At 43.9% G+C, this 21,272-nt stretch overlaps 3 protein-coding genes across 11 annotated transcripts in view; all 3 read right to left on the minus strand.

Moving 5' to 3' along the window:
* Positions 1-342: 342 nt before the first annotated feature.
* Positions 343-10,628, minus strand: aftpha (aftiphilin a). 5 transcript variants are annotated; one of them, XM_037102618.1, is made up of 10 exons: positions 10,401-10,627; positions 6,447-8,162; positions 4,578-4,741; positions 4,237-4,366; positions 3,918-3,974; positions 3,158-3,280; positions 2,993-3,053; positions 2,385-2,468; positions 721-844; positions 343-624 (listed from the first exon to the last, which is right to left on the minus strand). In XM_037102618.1, the coding sequence occupies exons 2-10, from the start codon at positions 8,124-8,126 to the stop codon at positions 483-485; spliced, it is 2,565 nt and encodes an 854-aa protein (XP_036958513.1). In that variant the 5' UTR covers positions 8,127-8,162; positions 10,401-10,627; the 3' UTR covers positions 343-482. The 5 variants fall into 5 exon arrangements, with proteins under 5 accessions (XP_036958513.1, XP_036958407.1, XP_036958479.1 ...); XM_037102512.1 differs by having other exon boundaries at positions 2,993-3,056; positions 10,401-10,626; XM_037102584.1 differs by lacking the exon at positions 10,401-10,627 and adding an exon at positions 10,252-10,379 and having other exon boundaries at positions 2,993-3,056.
* Positions 10,629-11,782: 1,154 nt separating this feature from the next.
* Positions 11,783-17,559, minus strand: LOC119023189 (galectin-related protein-like). Of its 2 annotated transcripts, XM_037105049.1 has the most exons (6): positions 17,163-17,559; positions 15,559-15,603; positions 14,025-14,108; positions 13,791-13,879; positions 13,509-13,692; positions 11,783-12,808 (listed from the first exon to the last, which is right to left on the minus strand). In XM_037105049.1, the coding sequence occupies exons 1-6, from the start codon at positions 17,325-17,327 to the stop codon at positions 12,665-12,667; spliced, it is 711 nt and encodes a 236-aa protein (XP_036960944.1). In that variant the 5' UTR covers positions 17,328-17,559; the 3' UTR covers positions 11,783-12,664. The 2 variants fall into 2 exon arrangements, with proteins under 2 accessions (XP_036960944.1, XP_036960864.1); XM_037104969.1 differs by lacking the exon at positions 17,163-17,559 and having other exon boundaries at positions 15,559-16,135.
* A 228-nt stretch (positions 17,560-17,787) lies between these two features.
* LOC119022313 (equilibrative nucleoside transporter 2-like) overlaps positions 17,788-21,272 on the minus strand; it is a 14,249-nt gene continuing 10,764 nt past the window's right edge. For all 4 annotated transcript variants that reach the window (XM_037103317.1, XM_037103162.1, XM_037103079.1 and 1 more), the window contains 3 exons: positions 20,195-20,280; positions 19,538-19,734; positions 17,788-19,337 (listed from right to left, as the gene is read on the minus strand). In XM_037103317.1, the coding sequence (XP_036959212.1) occupies positions 19,226-19,337; positions 19,538-19,734; positions 20,195-20,280 (395 nt within the window). In that variant the 3' untranslated portion in view covers positions 17,788-19,225. The remainder of the gene's footprint in view (positions 19,338-19,537; positions 19,735-20,194; positions 20,281-21,272) is intronic.

The following is a 21,272-nucleotide window of genomic DNA, read 5'->3' on the forward strand; positions in this document are numbered from 1 at the left end:
TCAGCCAGTGTTTCCTTCACAGACAGACACAACACACTCCCACCACAGAGACGTGAAATCATCCGCAAAACCATTCAGAATAAAAAAAAAAATTTTTAAAAAAAAGAGGAAAATAAACATTTAATCCCTGATTATATACACGGTGATTCTTCTAGATATGAACAGCACACACGTCTAAACCTTCCTCTATAAATTAACGTCCCTATAAATTAATTATCTGATCGCCTAGTCCTGTTACATGTGCGGGTCGTCGTCCTCCTCCACGTCCACGAGCTGGTTCCCCGTCAGATGCTTCGCTTTGTTACTTTTAAAAAAATTAGAAGCTGAGAAATAAAATCTAAAATAAACCGAGTGAGGAAGTGAGCCGCAGCCAGAGAGAGAGAACGGAACAGAACAGAAGAAGAAGAAGACAACGACTTTATAAAAATGGACCGAGTCAGTGGGCGGGGTCGGGGGTGATGTCAGTGTAAAGGGGCGGGGTTTCAGTCTGGCGTGGCCTGCGAGCCGAGCGGCGTCAGCGTGGCGGGGAACATCAGCACTTTGGCCTGCATGAAGGAGAGATCGGGCAGACCGGCGATCACTTTGGCCGCCTCCTCGCTCAGATTCTCCTCCTTCCTCGGCTTCCTGTCGGACGGGAGCAGACAGCAGGAGTTACAGGTGGGAGACGCACCTGCGCCACAACCACGTCATCACATCGCCAAACATCACCTGACAACCCACCTGGTTGAGGTGCTCGTCTTCTCCATGGTGGACATCAGGCGTGCGAAGGCGTCCGCCACCCGGCTGCCGGAGCTGCCCGGGTCCAGCTTGGCCGTCGTCAGCTCGTAGAGCTCGGGGTCGACGCCTGAACAGGAAGAGAAGAAGAGAAGTGAGCGAGGAAGCAGCGGAGCGAAGACAAGCAAACACCTGGACAGGTTCACGCAGCCGCGAGCAGCCGCGAGCAGCCGGGATCACCGACCCACCGACCCACCGATCGACCCGACAGCAACATTCACACAAGACCAACGATAAACGAGCTCCATCAGCAGCTCATCGATGTCGGGGCATAAATTCATTCATGATCAGCAGAAACGATAAAATGTTGGAAAGGCATCTTAAATACACATCTCTAATATGAAAGGTTTAGTTTTGCGCCGGCTGTTTAGAAGATCAACACTTCACTAAATATCAATGTGACACGAGGTTCAAAACCCACCAAACTTCATACGAGGTCAGAGATGTGGAGGGGACGCAGACGTAGTTTATACAGAAACAACACGTTTGCGTCTTCGTGTCAGGATCAGTGAAGGTGACATCGCTCCCTTCAGTAACGTCTGATGTGAGTCGACCTTCACTGCAGAGACACTTTTTCCAGTTTTAACCAAAAACAGTCAAAATGACAAAACAGCAGAGAAACTGTTGCCCCTTTTAGATAGAAAATGTGGCACATTTGCAGCAAAGTAAAGGCGGCAATGTGCCGGCCCTCCTTTTCTAAAAGCCTCTGAGGTGTAAACATGTGACGTGAAGCTGGAAGTCGGGCCGTGAACAGTGACAACGAATTTGTCTTCAAAATAAGAGCTTTACATTGCACCACATAGGAGTTTAGAACTGGGTTCTTAGCAGGGGGCTTTTAATTTGAAAGTAGCGACCGTTCTTAGCTTGCTGCTACAACAACAAGCGGACAGTGAAGACAGCTACAGAGACGAGGAGACGCTGCAGCTGTCCAGCTGTTCATCTTAATGTCTGTGGATGAAGTGATGGACTGACTGCTGTGATCAGCTGCTTCCTGGTTTTAAAACTCGCCGGCTGTGAGTCAAACAACAGTGCAGGTCATCAACACCTCCGCCCACCTCACGCTGTGACGGCTCTGGTTTACAGCAGTGGAGGTGGAAGTAAGTGTTCCCTCTGAGGCGGCAAACTGACGATCAAAACAGACCCCCAATATATGGCCGTCTGTCTAAATCTGCAGACCTAGCGACAGAAAGGATGGACAGATTGGCGTCTTGCTGCCGAGTATAAAGACGGCTAGTGAGAGAGCGAACAGACAGCTGGAGCTTTAACAAATGTAAAGACGACATGGTGTTGAGACGATAAGACGGACGGACGACCAGAGATCACGACGCCTCCGGTGTAGACAGCTCACACGTCCCTCCACACGGAGAGAAATGTAAACGATATCTGAGTCTTTTCTGTTTGACACGGAGCCTCTGGACTCACAGTCAGTATGTGACCGAGTTACACCACACTCTGCTCCAGGACGTTGGTTCTGACCCAGACTGCAGCTGGAACACATGCTCAGTGTTCATCCTGCCGTCTCCCACAGACAAGCGTTACAGGTGAGGAGCAGAGACAGCAGGTTAACTAAAGATGGGGAGCGAAAGAGGAGGAGGAGAGCAGCTGCTGACCTGGGATGGAGGGCGAGCTGGTGGAGCCTGAATCCTCCACAGGACCAAAGAAGTCCAGGTTTAAGAGAGACGAGCCTCCGCTCGCTGCACAGCCACGGGGCGGTCGAGGTTAACAGACACAGAGAGAGAGAGAGAGGAAGGCAGACATGCAGCAGCGTCAGTGATCAGAGAGCAGAGACATGAACATGTTAGACTGTTGGTTTCTACACTTGGATGACACAAGTCTTCATGCAGAGGCGCCATGTTGTTTAGATTCATACAGACAGTTTAAAGGAAAAATCACTCAAACATTAAAGGAGCCGAACTGAACAGATTCAGATCTGTGAACTGGATCACACTGTCATGTTTAGGGTGGATTTTTCCTTTAATGAAGAAGTTTTTCAAGGTAACGACAGAGTAGCTGATGATGTGACGAGTGAAACACCAGCAGCCGCCTGCTGCAGACACGTCACACCATCAGCGTCTGACGGAGTCACAGGACGAGGCTGGTGAGCTCTGGACTGAAGCGACTGTCAGGAAACACTACGAGGGTTAGAGAAGGGAGGAAACAAGACGAGGACGGGCAGGAGGAGGAGGAGGAGGAGGAGGAGGAGGAGGAGGTCACCTACCGTCCAGAGGGTTGGTAAGGCCACTGCTGCTCCAGTCGAACTGGACGGGTGGGAGCGCCTCCTGCTGGAGGAGTCAGAGTGAATCAGAGACGGACTGACACGTTGGTTCAAGCTGACAAGAAGACAAACAGACAGATGAGACGATGAGTGTGACTGATGTCTCACCTGGACCGAGTCTGAGGGGCAGGAGCTTTTCTCTGGAGCCACTGGAGGCGCCTGGGCTATGGAAGCGATCATCTCTGCTGCAGAAACGGGCTTCACGGGCTCTTTGGTTGGTTCCAGCATCCCCTGAAAGAAAGCAGACACACGGAGGCTGTCGATGACGAACGCACACACACCAAACATGTCGACGTGAGCAAAGTACGAGAAGGCAACGATGATTTGGAATTTGTTGTCGCCGTTTCACAAAGTTTGTTGAGTTTCTCCTCATGACTTTTAAAATCTCTACATTTGTTAAGGGAGTCTGGTGATGTTCACAGCTGTACTGAGCGGTCCACCTGTGATCGGATCGCTCAGGACGGTCCGTAAATGTTTGTGTGCGTCTGCACAGACTGACAAACAGTGAAGCTGCAGCTGTTGTCCTGCTGAGCTCAGATACAGATGATTCTCTTCGCTGGTTCACAGCTTGAGTTGTTTCTGATTTACATCCTTCTGTCAGAGAGCTGCTCGAGTCCTCTGACCTGGACTGAAGCGTCACAGGTGAAACGATCCGTGTTGATGCTGCGATCAAGATCACTGTTGTGAACAGCTCAAGTTAAAACTAAACATTTCTCTCTTGGTGATTCTGATCGTGACAAAAACAAGTAAAAGTGTGAGACTGTTTGCTCGTTTCCTCTTCGTCCACTTATCGATTGACTCACGGATCTTTTGGGCCTGACACATAAACTCTTGGTGTTACAGTTTGTGGTTTCTCGTCTCGACTCACCAGGCTGGCGGCGTACATGGGCACGATGACCGGCTGCTTCTTCTGTCCTGTGAACAGCTGCAGACATCAGAGCAGCAGGTTAGAAAACTCACACTCATCCTGATGGAAAACAACATAAATCCTCTGCCCGACGAGCTCGAGAGGGAAGAGGAGAGTTAAGTCGATGTCGCGGTCTCTAATGGCTGCCGGCAGAGGTTAATAAAGGTCACAGATTATTTGATGCATCATTAAATCACTTCTAAAAATACTCCTGTGAAGATCAGGAGGTTATCCTCATGTTCCTGCCGTGTTTCTACGTCTCCTCCTCTCAGAGACTTACGATGTTCCTGGTGTCGATGCCGAGGCAGCAGAGCAGTGCTTTGTTGCAGTGGGAGCCCCCCCACTGGTATCTGAGGCCCAGCGCCTCGTGGATGTCCTGAAGCTGCGTCCACACGGCGCCACGCACCGACCTGCACCCACCAACGAGACGCAGCAGAGTCACAGACTGACGGGCTTCAACGAGACACTCACACAAACATTTACAAAACAGTTTAACTCCTCGGACGGTTCATTTAATTACATGCATTTTAAGTCAAATCTAAAACGTAGTGGATCCAGTTTGCAACACTTGTTGCTTCAGACGACGTTCTGTTAGTTTTCATGTGTAAAGTTTAAACTCACCTGCTGCATGGTGACCTGCCGTCGTCCTCGGCTCCTGGCTGCAGTTTGTCCTCCGGAGGCCCCAGCAGGACCTTCAGGGACGTCACCTCGTCCTCCACCGACGGGACGGCAGTCTGCGGGAAGCTGCTCTGAAACACCTTCTCCAGACGGCTCGACAGAGACGCCTGCAGAGAGACCAGCAGCTGGTTAATCTTCCACATCAGATCTTGTTGAAGTCATCTCTTTAGTAGCTGCTAAACAGGCTCATGAGTAAACTGAGGCTGCAGCTGAACACTTATTCCAGGAATCTTTTCTCTCTTCAGGCCTCAAACTCACAGGAATCTTTATAAACTTAGCAGCAGTTGAACAGGATCGATTGTGTGAGAAGGTCTGATCCAGTCGCTTCATGTTTCAAACATTAAATGTAACATGTAGCCACGACTCGACAGTCTGAACCTGCTCTGACGAAGCTCTGTGAGGCGACATTAAACAGTTTGATGAGGAGAAAAATAAATATGTGGCCGCTGCAATTCGGTCAACAAGGAAACCTCACACAGTGAACAGAGAAACTGTCTGGTGTCACATCAGTTACTGATGTAAGATCCAGATGCAGATCCTGCTGTGTGACTGGTTTGAATCTGAGGATCACTGCAGGTCTGCGTGTTCACCTGGCAGGAATGTACTTCACTTCAAATACCTGAGCAGGTGACATCATGAGGGCCGAGCCTGCAGGAGTGTCCCTACAGCTGAATGAGCGTCAGTCTCAGTGTGTACCTGTCCCTACACACCTTTCCATCTGCCTCTACAATCCACCTCACGCCACACACACACACCCCCTGCCTGATCAGACGTGGCATTAACAGGCCTCTACGCTCTATTTGCTGAGTTCTTACACAAAGAACGAAAAAAAAGTGTAACCATGCCAAATTAACAAGAAGGTCCAAATAATGCAGAATGAGTCAGAGACAGAGTTTCACAGAGTTTATAAAGTGTCTCCAACTCAACAACTCACTAAACTGACACATTTGTTAAGGGAGTCTGGGGACTTTCTCCACGGGGACAAAGAAGTCGCCTATATTGTTCCTGTTTAGTGTCTTTGTAACATGTGACATGTTTAGATCAATAACATGCTTCTTCTTTCATAAATGGAGTGTAAATGGTGAAATCAGTGTAAACAGTGTGTTCAAACAGCTGATCAATGTTGGCAGGTAAGACTTTAGCACTTTAGACACAGAAGCAGACAGGCTGGTACAGACATGCTGCCACAAACTGACACTTTTTACAAGGAGACAAACAACTTCAGCTGAAACATTTAATGCTGAATTTACATCAAGGACACAATGAGTCAGAATCTGTCAGAGACACAGTTTCATAATGTTTCTTTAAGTTTAAGTTTCTCCTGATCAAACAACTCTTAAATCACTACATTTTTAAGGGAGTCTGGTGATGTTTTGTGTGGTCAACGTGTCCACAGAGCTTCCCTTCCCTTCAGGAAACATCTGACTTGTTTTTCCTGTTATTAGAGTTGTTTCTGTGTTCCTCCTCTGCAGATCAGACGCCTGCTCCTGTTAATGGGTCAGTTAATGTTTAATACCAACAGTGGACGTTGGTGTCGGGCCGTGACTCAGCTCAATATGAACAAACACAACAACTATGAGATCTTTGGAAGATAACTTCCTCTTTATGTTGCCGTGACCTTTAATGGCTGATAAAAGTCAAGGTTTTTATCTAAATCAGAACGATGTCACCTTGAATAAACTGACCTCATTATCACAGAGCAGAGATATTTCTACCTGTCAGTGTTTATGACACCTGTAAGTAACAGGAAACTGTTTTTTAACCCCATGTTTTATGAATGACCCTGAATGTCCCAGTCTGAGCAGTTCTTACCGACTGTCTGTCTGTCCTGCTGGCCTCCTCGCTGGCAGCAGCTGGTTCACTTTCATGCCACTCCTCCTCCTCCTCCTCCTCCTCCTCCTCCACCTCCTGCTGCTGCTCCTCCCTGCTCTCTGCAGGAGGAGCGACACTTTGCTCTGTGCTGAACGCCGCCCAGGACTCCCCCTCCACCTGCTGCTGCTGCTCCCCGAAGGCGCTCCACCCTGCGTCCGCCTCTCCGTCTGCGCCTTCAGCAGCCGAGCTGAAATTCCCAAAACTGTCACTGACGGGGAATTCTGCAAACTTGCCTCCACCCTCCCCGTCGTTTCCACCTGTGTGGAATTTGGGGGAGTTAAAGTCGCCGAAGTCGTCGTCGTCCTTGGAGTTTGTAGCTTCCTGTGCCGGGGCCGAGCTGTGCGACCTGCTCTGCTCCTGCTGGACATCCAGATGATCAAAGTCGGCAAAGCCCTGACCGCTGAACGAGCCGGCGTCTCCAAAATCCCCAAAGTCCTCGTCCTCGTCGTCCTCTGCCAGCTGGCTGTGGTCGGCGGGTGTAGCCGTCTCCCCTTGGAGGGGCGGAGACGGCACGGAGCCCGTGGTGCTCATGTCGCCGTATTCCTCCAGAGCGTCTGTTGACAGCGGTCGACCGAATGACGTCTCCGTCTCTGTTTCGGTCTCGGTGTCGTTCCCGGAGCCCTTCCCATCCATCTGTCCCATCTCACCATCTCCAGCTGCATCAGGTGAGAGGTCGTTTTCACTGCAGCCCGCCGCGTCTTTGGACTCGTCCCTGTCGGCTACATCCACCCCGTTCAGAGTGACGGGTTTGTTAGTGCAAACTGCCTCTGAGGCCAAGTGCTGCTGTGCAAAGGCTACGTCCCTTTGTGGAGAGTCAGCGTCTGTGTGAGCGCCCCGGTCCGTGTTGCACGAGCCGTCCGGGGCCTCAGCAGGAACAGATATGGAATCAGAGCCGGACGTGTCGGGTTCAGTTCTGTTTGTGTCCCTGACATTGTCCTCTGAAGTCGCTTCCTGCGCTATATTACAGTGCTCCGGCAGCCAGCTGCCCCCTGTGGGGTTTTCCAAGTCCTCATTTGCCGTCTGGCTGAGGTGTCCTTCAGCATTGGAAAAAGCAGCAAAGTCTGCAAAATCGTCCTCCGGGCTCCCGACAGGGAGGCTGCCCGTGTCCTCAGTGGACGTTCCTTTTAAATGAGAGTGGACAGAATTCTGCGAGGAAGGGCTTCCCTGAACGTCAAAGGTTGCAAACCCGTTCGTTAGCACCTCGGTGCCTCCGCCGTTGCAATCAGCGGGCTCACTGCCGGCTGTGTCGCTCACCGAGAGCTCCAGAGAGCCGGCGAGGACCTTTTTCATCTCAGTTCTTTCTGAGGGAGCGCTGCCCAGGTGGCCCGCTGGCACCACGCCATTAGCCTTGGACAGCTCGTTGTTGGGGTTGTGGGTGCCGTTGGACGAGCTGTGGCTGAATCCCACCACCCCTCTGTTGTTGAGGATCTCAGGCGGGGAGGTGGCGGTCAGAGCTTGGGTCTGGTTGAAAGTGGTCGGGGTGTCGAACTCTGTGAAGCTGATGCTGTTCGGGACGCCAGAGAAGGTGCCAAAGTCTCCAAACTCGTTGTCCTCGTCCTCGGTGCCCTCCTCCATCGGGGGCGGAGAGGAGGAGTACATGCGGATGACATCTGGCTCCATGGTTCTCTGGCAATCAACAAATCCTCCTGACTACACCTGAAACAGCGAGGAGAGACGTCATCAGACAGAAATAATCGCTCACAGGAGATATATTAATAGAAACGCGCGTGTTTAAACCACATTCAGGCTTCATAAACACAAGCAGTAACTGAGGACGGCTCTCAGCGGTGCTCCGGGACTGATTAGCTTAATGTGTGGTTTGAGTCGAAGCTGAAATTGAATCACTGAGGTTCTAAAAGACAACAGATTGGTGTCAAAGTGACAGTAATAGAGTGGTGCTGAGAGACCAGCGCTGTGACGTATACAACTGAGACGGAGCTGTAACACAAAGTGTTAGTGAGAATATCAAGTACGACGGCTCACATCAGTCTGCATCGTCTCACTCTGAGTGACCTGCAGGGCGACCGGCGGCAGACAGACAGCCGGGTGATGAAGTCGCTGTGAACTGACCTGTCAACACTTTAATTCATCTTAAATCCGTCTTTACACTCTCGATTTTCCCTTTAACTCCTAGACGTGGCTTTTACATGACTGACACAGAGATGTTATCAGCATGCTCCACCTACGGCCTCAGATGATCTCAGTATGACATCTGAGTTACTTTACATTAATGTTTGCATTGATTATTACAAGAGGATCATAGAAACAATCCATAATCCTCCAGGACTGTTCACACCTGCAGATAGCACACCTGTTCCCTCTGATGCAGAGGTTTCACCTGCAGTATTTGTTTTACCAGCAGGTTAAACGAGTCTTTTAAAAACACGGCACTCTTAGTTAAATACTTTAAAAAATGTTTCAGACAGAAAAGTTTCTTGTCAAGATGCAGTTCAACAGTTAAAAGGGAACAAAAACAGGTGAGCTCAGTTCAGCTGTGTGGTGTGACAGCAGCTGTTCTCCAGAGAACACAACACACACAACACAGTTTACTTATATGTGGCGGACCCTGCCACCTTTCTGAGTTGGTTTTATTAACCTCATTAATATTGAGTTTGAATTTCTTCTCCAAAACAACACACCGCCCCTTTAACACAGGCACTTGTTGCAGCCAGGTTTGGCATCCGAAGTGCACAAACTTCTCCTCGTGATTAAAACACACGTCCTTTCAGAAACACGTTCCTGGGAAGTTAAAATCACTTAAAATCCTGTGAAACAAAACTTCCTGTTGTTAAAATCACCACCACGTGAGGAGCAGAAGCTGGAGTCTGTTGTCCTCACCTGGACTTCTGACAGAAACAGGAAACTCTGTTTGCTTTCTCGACAACCAACCAGGACCAGGAACGTGTATCTGCTATCAGGGCCTGATCTGAGATAACACCTGAGAGCAGGTAGTGCTGACATGTACGTCCAGAAAGACGAGTTAACAGCTCTGGGATCAGTCCCTCCGTCCTCATTAGATCACTTACTGTGTCCGTCTGAGCTCAGTGAACCTCTCAGACTGAGTGGAGTCACCAGGACAGCTTCTGTCCGAACAACACAGAATTAAATCAGCAGTTTTGGACCGAACATGAAGTCCAACTGAGTTTATTTACTAGCCAACATGATATGTTGTTATCTATCAGACGAGCTGTCGCCTTCACGACAAGGTTAGCTTCTCACCACGGCTGTTAACTTCTTTACCTGTCCGCTTGTTTGGTTTCAATTCTCGGTCAAACCAAGTTTCTCACATTTTCTGACGTTAGTTTCAGGGAAGCTAGGAGGCTAACGTAGCGGTGAGCAGCTAGCTTAGCAGGCTAACAGACTGGCTGCTGCTATCGTTAGCTCAGCAGAAACCTGACAGCTGAGTAGAGTTGTTATACAGAACAGTAAAAGACTAGATTAGGATTAATCTGACACGATGCTAACAGCTAGCTTATCACTAACTAGAAGGCATTTAATTTAAGCTACACAGGCCGAGACACTTCGCTGAGATCGGGTGTAGCGGAGGCTAACCTAGCCTAGCCGGGTTGACTGTGTCTGAAACCCAAAGCTACATTAACCGTGTTGCTGTGAGCGATGTTACCAGTTTGTTCACACTTTGCTGAGTCAGTTAAGTAGTTAAAGAACAACAGTACACGGACATCTCGTGTTTGTGAAGCCCGGTAAACCAACACCATCAGATAAAAGTAAGTGAGAAGTCAACTACCTGAGCTAACTACGCAGCTAGCTACCAGCAACGACAACAACAAGCATCTTCCCTGAACGTCCAGCTAGCTTTAGCTTTAGCCGCTCCTCATCACCCAGCCCGGTTTGACAGCAGGTGTCTTAGTTAGCAAAAGAAACAGGTGAGCTGACCGTGAGATGTTGTCCGCTGGTGTCCATGACTCAGGTAAAGACGGTGCTGTCCATGTGTGGTCAGGTGGAGCCGGCAGAACAGCGCAGGACGGCTGAAACTGGGGCAGAAACTGAAGGTTGAGTCAGCCGGCTGCTGCTGCTGCTACCCTGCCTCAATATCACCCAGCATGCACCGCTGTGGCAGGTCGGCTGTGTGCTGTGAGGCTCCACAAAGTTTCAGTGAACAGGTAGAAGAGTTCAGACAGGTGAGCACTGACAACACTGATCCTGCAGCTGACAGATGCACCGAACCGGGAGAGAGTTCAGGTCTGATATCATCATATAATGTAATGAAGATGTGTAAAAATCACAACATGACAGAAACTGTAACACCTGTAAGATGTCAGTTTGATTAAACACAACACAGAGAAACATCCCAACATGTATCAGTAGTATATAAGTTCAGTGTCTGGAGTATGTGAGTAGCGTAAAAGACAACGATAGGAAAATATATTTAAAAATATCTACATGATATCAAGAAATGTTTTCAATAGGCCTAAAAAACCTTTTTAGTAAAATTATTAGTAAAATATATAAATGTTATCAAGGCTTTAATGTCTTTAATACAAAAAATATTAAATTATTAGCCAATTAGAATTTCCCCAAATATGGGGACAAAATATCCACAAAAATATTAAAGGAGACGCAAGTTTTTAATAAGGTATCAGTAAAATATCAGAAAAATATTGGTAACATATACAAAAAAGATAGGAAATTATTTTTAAAAAAGATAACAGTATGCTATCCGTGGTTATTTAGAAAAATATCCGAAAAAATAAAAAATAAATATGAATATCTGAAAAAATGACAATTATTAATGAAATATCCAGTCATATTTTTATAAAATGTCTGAAATATAAACCTAAATGTTCCAAAAGTTCTGAATATATTTGTAAAATGTCCCAAAAGTCAGGATAAAATAGTTTAAATGATAATAACGTAAATAAACATTTTGGGCATTTTTTATCAAACTATGTGACAAATATTTGTAAAAAAATATCCAAAAAGATTTTTCTTAAAATATCAGTGAACTAGAAGTGAGATATCAATAAATCATCAGTAAAATATATGAAAAATATCAGTATGTCCAAAAATGTATCAGTAACATAAAAGAAAAAAAAAATAAGATATCCAAAAGTGTGGGTCAAACATTTATAAAATATCAGTAAAATATTATCAGCAGCATATTAAAAAATATATTTGCAACATAAAAAAGGTCAAATATCTCCAACATTTTAGTCAAATATATGCACAAAATATATCATAATATTTATTTAATTAGCATGGAGTTTTATGTGAGGTAATTATTCTCCACCTGCGACTCAGAGACTTCTGACACATGAGACGAAACCAAACACACCAAACTGTGTCTGCTTTATTTTAATATTCATTTACAGATATTAAATGTTAATCCTGAGCGGTGATGAATGGACCTGCAGCATCACTGTGGGAGCTGATATTTATATTTACTCACCAGACAGAAAATACAGTCATGAATCACTTTAACAGACAAAAATGCCAATAAAAATAAATGTCAGTAGTTGTGATCAGATCACATTAAAGACAAACAGACAAACATGACGTCACTTCTAACTCAACCTCCAGCCAACAGAACATGTTTATGTGTCAGACTAGATTCATTTAACTTCATTTATTCATATTTTGCATAATTCTGGATACTAAATCTTTATTCCTCCACATGTTGACTCCCCGGGTCACCGAAACCCAAACAAATCCCAGAGGAAACCAAAGTCAGAGTGTTTGGGAGGCTGTCAAAAGAAAAATGTACAGAAATGTGACTTCATTAACCTCAGAAATCCTTCAGTCGACCACTCTGGAAACACATTTGCACAATGGAAAATGTCACTAAATCCCAGTGTTCGAATGTAAAAAGTTAAAAAGTCAAGACATCTGCCAGCTTATTAAAATCACAAAGATTGTATGAAGTTAACATTTTAAATAAAACACATTTAATTACAGTGACATCAGGTTTGATTTAGCCAGATGTGTCTGTCAGAGTTTCCTGAGTGATTCAACATTTATCTGCAATATAAAAAGACAGAAACAGAAAAACCTTTTCTAAGATCAACATGAAACATTAAAAATAAATATAAGACAAGATCATGAAACACTCGCTTGTCACCAGTACCAGTACCAAACACCTGGTACCAAGATGTGTTCAGACGGGTCCTGGTCAACACTTCAACAGTTCAGCACTGACGTCTTCACGCCAGTTTGGTGATGGTGACGCTGCCTTTGATCCACAACGTGTCGATGTCTCTGAGCGACATCACTCGATGGTTAAAGTCGAACAGCTGCTGTCCGTCCACCAACACCCGAAAACGACTGTGTTCACAGTGAACCTCCATCTGCGAGACGAGACGAGACGAGACGTTTAGTCGATCTCATTTCACATGTTTAACAATCTGACACAGATTTACAACAGCAACAGTTTGAGTCGGATATTCACACGTCAGCTTGATTAGTCTGAACGATGAGCATCACCAGGTCACACGTGAAGACATTCTGATGAGAATATTTCTTTATAATGACGGCAACAGTACAACAAACAGAAAGAAAACAACTACAAAGACACACAAAACAACTACAAAGAGACAAAACAACTACAAAGACACACAAAACAACTACAAAGAGACAAAACAACTACAAAGAGACAAAACAACTACAAAGACACAAGGAGACACAAAACAACTACAAAGAGACAAAACAACCACAAAGAGACAAAGAGATAAAACAAGCACAAAGAGACAAAACAAAAACGAAGAGATACAAAACAACCACACAGAGACAAAGAGACACAAAACAACTACAAAGAGACAAAACAACTACAAAGACACAAGGAGACACAAAACAACTACAAAGAGACAAAACAACCACAAAGAGACAAAGAGATAAAACAAGCACAAAGAGACAAAACAAAAACGAAGAGATACAAAACAACCACACAGAGACAAAGAGACACAAAACAACTACAAAGAGCCACAGAATGATCTCACAGACGTGGACACTGTCTCACGTCAGATTCAGAGTGTGGACAGACGTCGGTACCTTGAACGGCTGGTCTCTGATGAAGGGGAAGAAGGGGACGGTTCTGTCCACGTCCCCCCAGGATCCGGACACACAGGCTCTGCGCAGCACCTGCCGGTCCCTGAATCTAACGCAGAGCTCCAGAGCCACGTCGGGCGGAGGCTCCCCGGACGTTCCACGACCACAAGTCAGGGCCACGTAGAACCTGACGGAGGAACACACACCAACCAAACATCTGAGTTCAGCAGCAAAACAACCGAGTACAAATACTCTGATGGCAGTGAAGTAGTGAGGAGGTGTTACCTGTCAGGACGAGGGTCCACAACACCGACCACCACGACCTTCTTCCCCGGCTGCATCCCACCTGTGATGGGACCTCTGAACGGAACCGCCTGCACACACACACAAACACACACACACACATTTACACAAAGACGTACACATTGTGATGAATGATTCTGGATCTAACTGGAGGAGAACTGACAAAATAAAAGATACAGGAGAGTTGAAAACGAGAACATGGCGGCTCGATGTTACCAGAGTTCTGTCAGCGTCTCTGTCAGCAGAGCGAACGCTCGCTTTGTTTCCATCAGTCAAACTTTTCTGTGGAAAAACCCATTTCTGAAAGGAGGAAATAAAAAAAGAAATCATCAATCAGTCATAAGATGAACGAGCTGGAAATGTTTTAACAGCTTGAAATCATTCGTCTACTTTATTGTGGTTCAGTTTCCTTCGAGTGTTCAAGTGAAGTCACTTTGTCAGGTTTGCAAAATGTTCATGTCAGTTTCCAAATGACACTTTATTTGTATGATAAATAAAATATAAAAGCAACAATAAGCAAACTATAAAATATCAAAACTATCTAATAACCTGATAATAATCACATGACATCACATCACAGGCCAACATGTGCAGACAGCTCTGTGTTTCTCAGGCTGGAGCTCAACAGCCAAACAACTAACTGTGTGACGTCACACGCCATGTGACCAGCACCTGACAAACCAGAACTGAGTTCAGATGTACCTTCAAAATAAAAGCAGCTGATGTGATTCACTAAGAAGAAAAAGAAAAAGACTTCCTGTCCAGTGTAGTGAGATGTAAACTAAAAATGACCCTCCAGGCTGCGTCACATCAGCAGAAACACAAAGTGAGCTTTTAAAATTATAACATAAAGCTGAAAAGACAAAAGTTTTATGTAATTGTTTAATTTTTAAAAGGTCGTCCATGAGGTCATAGGCAGGATTTTAGAAAATACTGAGGTCCTCCAACGCAACCCCGTCTTCATAAAAGTACCATTGGTGTAATTCATATATATTAAAATATATATTGCTCATATTAATAACTACATTTTGTATGATGGATGATTTTTGAGCTGCTAAAGATGCAGGAAAAACCAAATACCTTTATTTAAGTTTATCTATTCGGCCAAAAGCAGACAAATAATCATCAGAAGTGTATTTGGAATGACTTCGGCTGTCATGTGGCAAATTCTTACATATTGCACCTTTAAGTAAAAGTATTCATACCATATAAATACTCGGATACTTTACAAGTAAAAGTCCAACGTTCAAAATCAAAGATTCAAAGATTTGAATGCTTTAATCCTTGTTTCATCTTGGATTGACTCAGCTTTGTCTTCCTGATTTATTTTTTTTTTTTTTAACCCAAAGTAAGTAAAAGTACTCACTATTATTATTATTATTATTATTATTATTATTATTATTATTATTATTATCATCATTATTAACTATGGATGCATTAATGTCTCCATCACTTTAATGTTCAGCAGGTAAACGTGGATATCATTTTGTTTTTATTCTGAAAAATAAGAGAGCTTTTATTTTGTTAATTCTGGCAGGAAGTTGTTGACAGCAGCTTCCTTCATAACTCTGAAACTGTCAGTTCAAACTTTCACCTGAGAGGTAAAAGAGATGATCGGTGCAGATGATCAGTGATGTGGGTCAGACGGTTCCTCTCTGCTGGGTCGCTCTGTAATCTCTGACCTGCTGCTTCCTGTTCAATTGTGTGTGTGTGTGTGTGTGTGTGTGTGTGTGTGTGTGTGTGGACTCACCTTCCTGCCCTGTGCTGAGGCTCTGTGTGTGTCGGCCATGTTGATCTGAAGGAAACAAACAGCAGAGGAATGAGCTGCCCGTCCAGTTTGTCTGCCTCCGACTACGACTGAGTCAACGCTGACGCAGAAACTCCAACCTGGCTCAGCACACACACACACACACACACACACACACGCACACACACACACACACACACACACACTGCCCTGCATGCCTTTCTCTCTCTCAGGTCAATAACAAGTGAGCTTATTGTGAAGCTGTGACTGCCCACAAACCCCCACAGATTAAACTCTCCTCAGGGTTTCATCCAGCCGAGCAAAAATGTTTGAACACAAACACTTTTTATTTAAGTTTCTCTCACTAAATGCCTAAAAGTCTTAACGTTTGTTGTGACTACACTACAGTCTGATCAGTCTACGAGCTGTAGAGTCAGAACAGAGGAGGTAAAAGTCCACATCATTCAGACTCTGGTGACAGTAGAAGTTCTGATCCAGCTTGTTTCCTCCAGCACAGTAACAGAGTTCAGGCTCTGACATGGACTCAGAGTATCAGAGTAAAAAGTCTCCCTCTGAAGGACATTTGTGCTCAAAGCTAACTGAAGCTCACGTCGTATTAATAGAATTCAAAGACTATTAAAGTTAAAGGTAGAATCAGTAGGATTTGTCCCAGCTGCTCCTGAACGCACCACAGAGACAGTTGATTGTTGAGTCTCATTCCCAGGACGTCAAATAGACACATGTTGGGTTGGTAAAGCCTGATTTTGCTCAAGTTTGCTTTTCTGCATTAGCTAACACCGCTAACGCTGGATAACAGTGCTCAAGTTAGCCAGCTAATGCTGCTAATGGCAGCTCAATGTTAGCGACAAACATTTGAAAGGGTTCATATTCTGTTTTTTGTGTTTTTGCTGTTCTCTCATTGTGTTATGAGACATTTGTGTGTTGTTAAAGATATTTACTGTCTCCCACAGAGAACAAACAGCTGGTCTGTAGTCGACCCTCCACATCTGTAACTTACGTGCATCACAATGTAACAGGAGTTATATAAATATATACACTTTAATACTTTTACTCAAGAACTATTCTTATGGATTTATTTGACCAAAGTAACATTTTCACATGATATCTTTACTTTTACTCAAGTATGACTTTACTGTTCTCTTTAAAACACTGAATGAATGTTAGGTTAATAAGTGAAACATGTCACTGCCATCAGACCAGCACAAACAAGAGACACAAAACAACCAGAGACACAAAACATCTACAACATCTACAAGGTGACACGAAACAACAACAAAGAGACACGAAACAACTATAACAAGACATAAAACAGCTACAAAAATACAAAGCAACTACAAAGGGACACAAAACATCAACAAAGAGAGACAAAGCAAGTACAACAAGACACAAAACTACAAACAAAAACACAAAACAACTGCAAAGAGTTTGAATTTCATGATTTATGACCCATAATAATTCAGAAACAGAGACTCAATAAATCTCATGTTCAGCCTCAAACCAGCAACATGTGAGTTGTACAAACATACATTTGTAGTTGAAGTTTTAAAGATGCTGGCACGAAGTCAGAAGAATCCAGACAGACTCACCTCACAGTCGGTGCAGGCGTCCACAGTCCTGACTTTCCTTTTCATTTTCCTGGAGGAGAGCGAAGAATGGGAGGAAGCCGGAGGACGTGAGGTCAAAGGAAAAGGGCCGAGCCGGAGGAAGAGGAAGCCGACAATCAGCAGTGTGGCGTTAATGTGCCTCTGCATGCTGCGCAGCACCGACTGCACATCATTAGTGTCATTAAAACAGCCGTCAGTCTGCAGAGACTGAAGCTCTCACAGGGAGATGAGGATCATATATAACAGCGCTGACAGTCGAATCAGCAGCAGTGAGTTGTTTCTCTCAACAAGTGGCAACAAGTTTCTGTAAAAGTGGAAAACAGAACAAAATGTTCCCACAAAAGTCCAAAACATGAGTCAGGCAAGTCCGACTGAGAGTGAGGCAGCTCACTGTGACTCACAGATGAAATAAATACAGATAAATCACATTAAAAACAAGTTAGAAAGAGAAACGTCAGCTCAGATAGAATGATATTGTTCTCTCATCTTAAAGGGTAACTCTGCCAGTTTTCCTCAGTAACGGGTCGGATGAAGCTGCATCTCCAGTGATGTCACTCAGTGGATGAGTTGCATTGTGGGTATTGTAGGTTAAAATAAAACACAGAAGTTTGATATTTTAGGTGCTTTATTATGAAAACAAACATAAAGACTTTTCTGTTTAGAGGAATGAAAGAAAGCATCAGCACAGTGCTAACATGCATAAATAAGCAAAAATAAAACTGATAATCTTTAAAATTGTTTTTTTTTGTGTTTCTATAAAACGAATAAGAACATTTGAAAAACCCTCAGTGTGAAGAGAAAAACTAAACAGTTAAACAGCCTGACATTCAGAATATCAAAAGATAAATTACACGAGAAAAAAAACACATTCAGTGATGAACTTTTAAATTCAGTAACATAAAATAAAATGTAAAGCTCACCTGTTGACCTGTAAACCAATCAGTGCTCGACAGAATTCTCTGCAGCCAATAGGAGCGCTGCGTTGTACAGTACAGCACACACAGAAAACAAAACCAGGGAATAAAACTAATCACAAACAGATAAAAGCTGTTTCCAGGAAATATATTATAAAACTTTAAACAAAATGTTTGGAAGCAGAGGACTTTCAAAATAGTTGCCTTCACAATAAAAGCAGGGATTTTAAAATGATAAAGGTTGATTCTTGACGTTGACACTTCATTAAAGTACGAGTTATAAGAAAAAATAAATATAAACAAACAAAAGAGAAGAAAAGGAAGATGTGACGTTATTCATTTAGTTCCTGATTGTACAAATACTTTCCACATTGTTTACCTTTAATGATCCCTGATTATTTTATCATAAAGACTTTCACTTCAATAATTCATGTCCAGTTTACTGAACAGCACATTTGGATCTCCACCAGTCATTCCACACAACAGAACCAGAATTCAGAACTTTTCCTGGATCACGTCTTTGTGGAAAAACTAAATTAAATTAAGTTCACGCAAACTCCCAAAATCCTGCGACTGAACTCCAAAACTTTTCTTTGTTTGTGTTCTCAGCCTCAACAAAATCTAAATTTGTCCTGAAACATCCAAGAAACCTTAAAGTTCGTTTACAATGTTTGTTGCTGAATGCTGAATTAATGACAACAATATAAAATATAAAGTCTGAGAAGCTCTTCTGTCAATGATCTTTTGGGTTTCTTGGATGTTTCAGGACAAACTTCGACCCGATCTGGAGAGAAATAAGACGTGAGTGAAGCTGAGAACACACAATCAATCAATCAATCAGTCAATCAGTCAATCAATCAATAACATGATGACTGGAGTGCAGCTGCAGGATTCCACAGGGTCCAATGAGTTTAACAGAAGTTTCTACGTGAATGTTTGGGCCGAGACGAGTCGTATGAAGGAGCCACGTCTTTTTAAACCACGTGTCTCTGACGGGCTAAAAGTCAATCAGCCCTCACGTCTCTGAATATTCTTACAAAATGTCCTGATACAAAGTGCTAAAACTCGACTGGATCACACGTGATGCTTTAACTTCTCACCGTCTCGCTTGATTTACTCGACCCTGCTCGTCTACACCAGCGTTCCCAGCAGGAAGGAGAACGACGCTCCCACCGCCAGACCCAGCACAAGGAAGAAGGTCATGAGAGAGCCGGCCGTCTCGCAGTCTTTATGTCTCACCAGCCTGAGGACAGAAACAGGAAGTTACAACGCGTCCACACGAGCATCAAAAGACGCAGAACAGTTACCGACAGAAACCAGTGAAACCACCAAGTGTCAGACGAGTGAAACACAGAGACGAACTCAAGATCCAATCAGTCTACAAATCACTTAATAAGCTGAATGCAGTTGACGGTTTGGATGGCATTCCTGCTGAAGACTCACTGTGGAGCGTAGGCCATGCAGAGGCTCGCCAGGTACCCGTTGGAGAAGGAGAACAAGGCCATGATGGTGACGAAGGCACAGTCGTGTCTGAAGAGCTGAGGGAGTCTGGAGCCCTTCACGTTACACAGCATGAGCAGAGGGATGAAGAGCAGACGGGACAACACGGCGACAGGAAACAGGAAGCTGTCCTTCGCTGGCTGCACAAACACCAACAGCAGCAATTAATAAGCATCGTAATAAAAACTTTACTTATATGTGATATTCTTACGATGGTAAAAAAAAAAAGATACAGACAGAAGACGGAGGATGTTTCTTGAGACTTTTTTGTTAAAATGGATCAAAATCTAAAATAACTGATGTGTCACGAATCTGCCTTTAAAGCAGGTTTCAGGAATCATTACAGGTGCATTGTGGGAGGATTTTAGTTGAAAACATAAAATAAACAACAGTCTGGTCAGCATGTGGAGAAAGGACAGTTTCCTGTTGTGAAGTCATGCTAACCAGCTGGTTGGTGGGCTCCCAGTACAGACCGCTAGCTGCACGGCTAACTGAGCTAACAGCAGCCACAGTTAGCAGGACGGGTGGCTACACTCTCACGTATTGCACCTTTAATATGTAACGAGGGTGTGAATTCTCTGGGCAGGCGGAGAGACTCACCCATTGGCCGAGAGACGGGGCGCTGCGACCAGCCAAGTCCATGGCGTTGAAAACGATGAAGCAGCAGACGCAGGAGAAGACTTTATCTGTAAGAGACGGGTGTGAGGCGGCCATGTTGGTTAGACCGGTCAGAAACACGTGTCATATGTTATTTATCAGAGCAACACTGGTTCATCAGGTAATTTAGGTCAAGATATTGTGTCATTGTTGACAATTGTACGGAAGCTCTGAAGGACACATGAGAAAACAATTTCTTTGTCTGATTGAATGTTTTCTCTCCTGTGTTCATGGCTTGCTAACTTTTTGCAATTTTTTTTATTTCCCAGGAAATATGAAAAATGAAGCCGAGTGATAATATCATTTTTTATTAATTACAAATTATTTATAATGTAATTTATTTTTTGCAGTTATAGAAACATTTTAAAACAAAGAAGATTTTTGCAACTATAAAAATATTCTTTTTGCCTGTGGAACCAACTGAATTATTAAAAAAGAAGAAGAAGAAAACCCAAAATGTAACTTGGTTCCACACACGCAAAATATTTTGTTCAGAAAAAAGGAAAAAGAAAAAGTTGTTTTTGCCTGAAAAAGAAAAAGGTTATTTTTCTTGTTCTACACATGGGGAAAAAAAAATAAATAAAAAAAAAAATCAATCAATAAATAAAAATACATAATATAAAAATAAAAAATAATTCTCCCAGGGAAATAAATTAATAAATAACACACTCAGTTACACACAAGGTGTGTGTATTTATTTGCTTATTTGTTTATTTATTTTTTAAAAATTTTTTTTAGGAATTTTGGAAGATTATCCTGGCAAAACTTTTTCTTGCCACAAACAAAGGTCACAAACTGTCCTAGAAAATGGATCACCAGGACAGAAACGATGCTGTCTTGTCCCTCCGTCCTTATAATAAAGTTAATCATTAAACTATTAATAACTCCGACCTCCATTACATATTTTTTGATACAAGTGTTTTTGAGTGGGTGTAAATCTGTCGATGTTTTGATCAATATCGTTATTGTCCCAAAGAAACCTGCACATCGGTCGGACTCGACTATTTACACGGCAGGAACT

This window comes from Acanthopagrus latus, chromosome 1, assembly GCF_904848185.1.
Source record: "Acanthopagrus latus isolate v.2019 chromosome 1, fAcaLat1.1, whole genome shotgun sequence".
Lineage (NCBI taxonomy): Eukaryota > Metazoa > Chordata > Actinopteri > Spariformes > Sparidae > Acanthopagrus > Acanthopagrus latus.